This window comes from Halyomorpha halys, unplaced genomic scaffold, assembly GCF_000696795.3.
Source record: "Halyomorpha halys isolate HHAL.00 unplaced genomic scaffold, Hhal_1.1 Scaffold273.1, whole genome shotgun sequence".
NCBI classification, from domain to species: Eukaryota; Metazoa; Arthropoda; class Insecta; order Hemiptera; family Pentatomidae; genus Halyomorpha; species Halyomorpha halys.
Genome location: NW_027106425.1, coordinates 38,336 through 45,193, shown reverse-complemented (window position 1 = coordinate 45,193; position 6,858 = coordinate 38,336). Strand labels below are relative to the sequence as shown.

Below are 6,858 nucleotides of genomic sequence, written 5' to 3'. Positions count from 1 at the left end.
AAAATTCACAAAGTAGAGTTGGGAATCATTACAACCTAAATATTAATCATAGCATTACCAAACTACTAACAACAAGACAATTTATTTATGTTTAATAAATGAACTTTCACTAGATATCCAATATCTCACTGAAAAACATTTGGAAAGTGTTTTGATAGAAACTAGTCATAAATAACATAAATTTAATATACTTTATTTTCATCTGCAAGCTTCTTTCTTTCACCTTGCAGTTGATTATACTTTGTTGTGAGATCTGCAAGCCGGTTTTCACTGACTGAAAGTGAAGTCTGGAGGAGATTACAATCTTTAGTCTTCTTTTCGAGCCTAAAATGTAAAAAGAAAAATTAATATTTTACTACTCAGTAGTTATGAATTGATCAGCGACATAATTAAACTAAACTTTATTTGACAACACATAACTATTTACATTATTTCTACAACTAGTCATTGTTTCTATATGTAATAGTCGAAGAACTAGAGGATAAAAGTAAGATTTACTTAGAAAAATGTCAGCTGACTCTGATGTTTTCATATGTTCTTCATAACAAGTATATAATAAAAAATTCAAGTTTTTTTACTCCCTATAGGAGTAGTTCCCAAACCCTTTTGTAGAAGTAGGTAAATGACAGAACCCCGATATTATCATTTGATGAAAATAGAGTGCAAAATGCTTTCTTTTGAGCAGAAGCCAATAAAAAAGGGTACTTACGCAAAAACTGAGCGAAGTTGAATAAAATCTGAGAGGGAAAGATTAAAACTGTTGACGTGATGGTATATTCTGAAATTATTTCAAGCTCTTAGAAGAGGCTCGTTGAATCCTAGTTGGGAACCACTGCCCTAATGTGTTACATACAAAATTAGAACTAAAAAACTGTAAGGTTTTTCAATTCTTTTCTTTATATCTATGTATTCGTAATCCATTGTAAAAAGCAATCCTTTGAAACTTGTAGAGGATTAAATTGACTACAACTCTGATTTATCAAGTTTTACTCCATGACCTTTAGCTCCAGCACTGCAGACCTAAAAAGTTAGGTAGAATAAAAAAAAATTTAATCAAGGATGTCAGTTCTGTTGCATCATATCTTTTAACCAGGAAGTACTCCACAGAGAAAAATGTTCTGCATAAAATTAATACAATATAAAAATTTGTGTGAGAAATGTTCTTACTACAAAGATTAGTTTTTGTTGTGAAGCATAATTTGGAAAACCACAATTTCCAGTAAAAAATTGAAGTTCTTACTTCGCAGTGTTTCTCTACATAGAACTAGTTAAAAGATACAAAGTAAGAACTTAAGTTTTGGATGCAAACCATTTTTATGACAGAACTTTCTGCAACTTTGGGAATTTACAGAAACTGTGGGCCTGCAACCATGAGAGCCAATTGTAATTGAACAGAACTTCACAAATCAAAGTTATATTAAAAATAAAATTATGTTACAATTCATCCTATACAAGTTTTATAGGAAATGTTTTTCTCAATAAACAACTAAAAAATTTCAGAGGTTTATAATACTACGGGTGGGAGGTCAAAAATTTTGATTTTATACGATATACTTTATATATATAGGAAATGAAAAAAAAATATTGTTAATTGACTTTCTGCATTAACACTTCTATTCCCTAGACTATAAATTAACAAAAAACAACACTATTTACCAACAATTCCAAATTTTTATTTTAGAAAATTTAAAACTCTCAATACTCAAAAACCTTTAAAGATATCTGAACCCAGTTTATTCATTTAACCAAAGATTTTAAATTAATTATAAAGAAAATATATTACCCCACAAACTTTGTGTACAAGTTCTGGAAGTCAAAATTTAATTACTTCCACATAACTAACAATAAAAAGAATATGGATGAAACTGTTGCATTAGAAGTGAAACTTCTTAGATTCTAAAATTTGTTGACAATTGTTTTTTCAAAATTAAAAAATAGAACTTGATTGAGAGAAATTTCCCCAAAATAAATTAAATATCTCTTTTATTCATCAATTTCCATTAATTCATACTCTAAGAAAGATTTGATGGGTTTATAATAGCTTAAGTATGATACAAATAATTTAGACTAAATTATTTTTAAGTAATGAGAGAATAATGGTACTGTCTGATCTGATAATAGCCTGACCTTTGCGAGTGATAAATGGTAACTCAAATTTTTAATTCAACAATCCAGGTCAGAGATTAATTATCCTCAAAAGGCTCTTACTGTTTCAGTAATGGTCTTCTTTCCCACCTCACTTGTCACAAAATTGAAATAACTAAGCAATAACTAAAAATAAAGAAATATTCAAAGTCTAAGATACCTGAAAAAAATATATAAATGTATTGAAAGAGCTGAATTAAAAAATATTGCTTAGATGTAACACAAAAGTTATTGTTTATTAAGTTTGCTTTTGTAGAAACTAGAATATTCCTAATTTTAAACAAAACATACCCAGTTTCTATATTGTAACAGAATAACTCCAAAACTAGGAGGCTGAAATCCCAAAACTACAACTTATTGCCAAAATAAGTACATAAGAGGAACTTCACAAAAATTGCTAGTATTTTCTATTTTCCTATCACTGTCCATGATGCCCTAAAAGTAAACTAAAATTTTTTGTAGAGAGAATACTTTGCACTTTTGTGGTAAACAATATTCATTGTTAACAAATTTATTCTTCGATTGCTGATAAACAATAGTAATGCTGACGGAAGTTGGATGATTGAATGAGTTGACAGTCAAATTTATAAAATAAATATTATTGGAAGTCTTTTTCAATTTTACCCTTATGATTACTATTAACATTTTACAATCATTTTGAAGGCTTGTCTAGAGAACTGAAATAATTGCTTACATCATATTCTTTAAAAGACCATCTATTATGTTCAGAAACTTCATAAATATCTTTTTTCTGTTTCTCAAAATACTATTATGGATATTTTCATTTTAAATCTTATCTAAATTATGGATTCTTGTTTCCTTGTTTATTAATAGGGTTAAAACTTAATTGTTAGAACAGATGAAGTAAACTTACCTTATTTTAAATCTTATGTACATAATGTGAATGGAGAGCACTAATAGCATAAACAAACAGTATTTTTATGTAACTATACAAAATTGGTTTCTGATTAGGTATTTTTGATTTAAAAAGCAAATTCAATGAATTAATAATTTTCTAGGAAAACCCTAAGGAATTCTTACTTCATTTTTTTTCATCTATATTTTGGACATTCCAGACATACTGTCGGTTATTCAATCTATCTTCGTTATTTGATGTCTTATATCCTCCTCATTTTATGGGATTTGTTCTAGTTATAAGACATTATATTATTAATTGTCCTATTTTGTTGTAGACTATCCATCTGCTTGTCAGTTACTTATGTATTGGACTTTGCTTATTTTATTTACTGGAAAGGGTTGAAATGGTTAAGTAAAATTAGTATGGCCCAATAAGTAAGTAATTGACCAGTAGATGGAGAGTCTACAAGAAAATAGAATAGTTGATGATAATATGATATTTTTAAACTGACAAATCCCTTAAAATGAGATTGAATGAGACAACAAATAATGAACATGGAAAGTTTGTCTGAAACGTCCTACGAAACATAGAAGTAAATGAAGTAATTATAACTATTAAGAGTTTTCCTTAGAAATAAATAACTAATAAAATTGTATATTCCTAGCCAAAGGTTAATTCAATATGAAATATGTAATTTTCATGTTAATGTGAGTAACAGATTTTATCTTGTACCTATTAACAGTCAGATATCTTTCATTTTATTATATTATATTGTTTTTCTAAGCCCACTAGTTTAATTTAATTATCTATTAAGATAATAACTAGTTCTCTTTTGGTTAAATTTTAATAATACTTAACTAGTCCCTGATTAATCTATCATGGTTACTTTATAAGTAGGAGAATTTCATTCATTTACAAGTCAACTATCTGCCAAGACAAACATTCTCGCTAACAATGTTTCAATAACTTGTAACTATCAAACAAATAAGTGAATCGTGTTACTCCTTCATTTGGGAGGATGATAAAATAAAAGAAAGTTTTAACAATAACTTCATCATGAAACAAAATATAATAAAAGAATAACATTAAGATTTAAATTGAATTAAATTGAATACAAAACATTCTAAATAAACTAAAGAAAAGTCTATTGAAAACATGATAGATTTAAACAGATAAAAATACACATCTCATTAGGCTAGGTACAAAAATATGAAATAAAAAATATGTTGACCAAATTGAGATTATAACAAAAGCTGTGAGGAAACCATGAAATATAAATTCCAATTCTAAATAAACAAACGAACTAATACAGAAATAACAAATTATGATGAAGTAAAGAGAAAATAAGACTAAAAATTTAAATAAAAAATATGAAAATAAGTTCTGAAATTTTCAATAGAAATTGCTTTAAAAAAGATAAATCTAAGAGATTTATGATAATTGTGGAATGTAGGTTATGGGTAAAGGATGATCTAACACTCCTTGACCCCATTATCAAGGTAAAATAACATTTGTATCTGTCCTTGCAGATGTGGTTAGTATTACTTTTAATTATACAAATTTATTTCGGTACAGGATGGGTAAGAAAAAGAAAAGATAAATCTGAAAAACTTAGCATTAATGTTCCTAACAATCAACATACTAAGCTGTTATATAAATTAATGTATGACTCAACAAGTACCACAAATTAGTCATCAAACATAAACTAAACAGATGCTGATAAGAGATGAATTGATATTGATAAATAATCAACAAACACCTCTGAGCATGGAATGCACTCAAGTGCATCAGACCGGTAGAAAATCGTTTGTTTACAAGGTCATATCAGCAACTCTTATCGATAAAGTCAAAACTTGATAAGAAATCGTCCAAATTATCACACATTGAACAAAACAGCATTTTAATAGGGAAATCTTATGATAGCATTATTATTATTTATAAGGCAAAGATAAGGATCTTTGCATGGGGCCAATCAGGCATATGGCGTGCATGTGGGCAGTGACCTAAACAATCAAACCACACCCACATCATAAAATGTTGGTATTCATAAAGTAACCAGTAAATTAACTGTTGAAAAAGAGTTTCATGCTTATAGAAACAGATGAACAAAACAATTCTAGAATATTTACGTGTTTAGAAATTATTACACGAAATTCAATTAGGCAAAAATATCACAAAATATTAACAAAAGAACCTTTCAAAAAAATAAACCTGAGAGGTAAACTTAAGAAATAATCCTCAAAATAAGAAAAATAAGTTTCAAAGCTCTATAAATAGGTGAAAGTAAATTTATTAAAAAGTATGACATCACCACAATGACGACGCGAACTAATTTCCATTATGACCAATGCAAGAGTTATACCAATAAGAATAAAATGTGGATTTATATTGAAGAGATAATTAAATTCTGAAAAGATTTAAAAAACTTACTCAGTTTTAAGTTCTTCATTTTCAGTATACAATCTTCGCGTATCAATTTGGAGTTTCGTCTTTTCCCGCGACAATTCATCAAGCAATTTTCTTGCTTCAGATAACTCACTTTCGTATAACGATTTAACACTTGTTACTTCCCTCGTAATATTTTCTTGAGAACTTTTGACTTCACGGGTTAGCCGGTTATTTTCAGTTTCCAAATTTCTAACTCTATCAATGTAACACGCTAAGCGATCGTTTAAATTAGCAAGTTCTTGCTTTTCATGGAGTCTACTGTATCTTGTTGGACTTAAAGGACTCTTTCTAGCACCTTGAGGAGTTGGAGTTTCACTTTTTCTAGGTGAACTTCTAGAAGGACCTGCTGATGATGTACCTGCCGGAGCAGTCTTTTTCGGTGATTTTGTGGACATGATGAACAAGTTGGTAGGTTATAATAAATAATAAACTCAATGCGATAAACAAATTGCAGCAATAACAGACTCAACAGCTACAGATTAACAGGACGCTAGTCACTTCGCGCAAGCGCTTAAGTGAACTCCTGGCCTACTATCGTAGTAATGCTTTCCCGAACTAAACAACTGTCGTTAGATAATATCCAAAGAGCTATTAATATTTGTCAAGTTACAAATTGCGCTGAACCGGGTGAAACACTTAAAGTCAAATATTAGGAATATGTAAAGATTTTCAATTTTAATGTTTATTTGTAATTAAACTAACATATTTTAAATTAGGATTTGATCACATTCTTAAGGAATTTTCAAGGAAAGAAATATTAGTTTAATTGAATACGCAGCTGAAGTGTAAACTCGAACAATATGCAATTATTGTGTAATAAGTATACAAATTAAACATAATAAAATTCCTAAATTATTGATTAATTTACATTAATTACGCTTTTTTTAACGCTTAGAACTTCATTCATTGAGGCACTGCGTTTTGAAACCAACCAAGTCTCTTATGTAGCTTTTAACTGTAAATAAATCCATTGGCTGTCATAGTGAGGAAAAGAGATAATAAAAACCTGTTAAAAAATTAATAAAAAAAAAATTGAAATCATCCCTACTTTCTTTATCAACAAAATAAATAAATAAAAATAATTAACGCATCATCAAAACCTTCTCAGGAACAGAAAAACCTGATTGGAAAAGCTTCAGTTTTAGTAAGTAGAAAATAAAGAGTTAAAAATGTTGTTATATACAATATAAAGACAATTTTTAAATATATTCATTATAAATTTTTCAAAAAAATGTTTGCAAGCAATTATTTTTCAATCAAAATTTTCAGAAATCTCGATAAATTAATTTTATAATCCAAAAAGTAGGAAAGATATGTTTAATTTAATTTTTCTTTTAAATATTCGTTTAAATGTTTTTTCATTAAATATTCAAAGTTTGAGTTTAAGGATCATTTCACTCACAAGG

At 28.1% G+C, this 6,858-nt stretch overlaps 1 protein-coding gene across 1 annotated transcript in view; it reads right to left on the bottom strand.

Annotated features, from left to right (window-relative positions):
• Positions 1–5,999, bottom strand: part of LOC106680648 (lamin Dm0) — a 41,176-nt gene extending 35,177 nt beyond the window's left edge. The window contains exons 1-2 of the mRNA XM_014420514.2: positions 5,435–5,999; positions 192–324 (exon numbers count right to left, since the gene is read on the bottom strand). Of these exons, the coding sequence (XP_014276000.1) occupies positions 192–324; positions 5,435–5,847 (546 nt within the window). The 5' untranslated portion in view covers positions 5,848–5,999. The remainder of the gene's footprint in view (positions 1–191; positions 325–5,434) is intronic.
• Between the last annotated feature and the right edge of the window lie 859 nt (positions 6,000–6,858).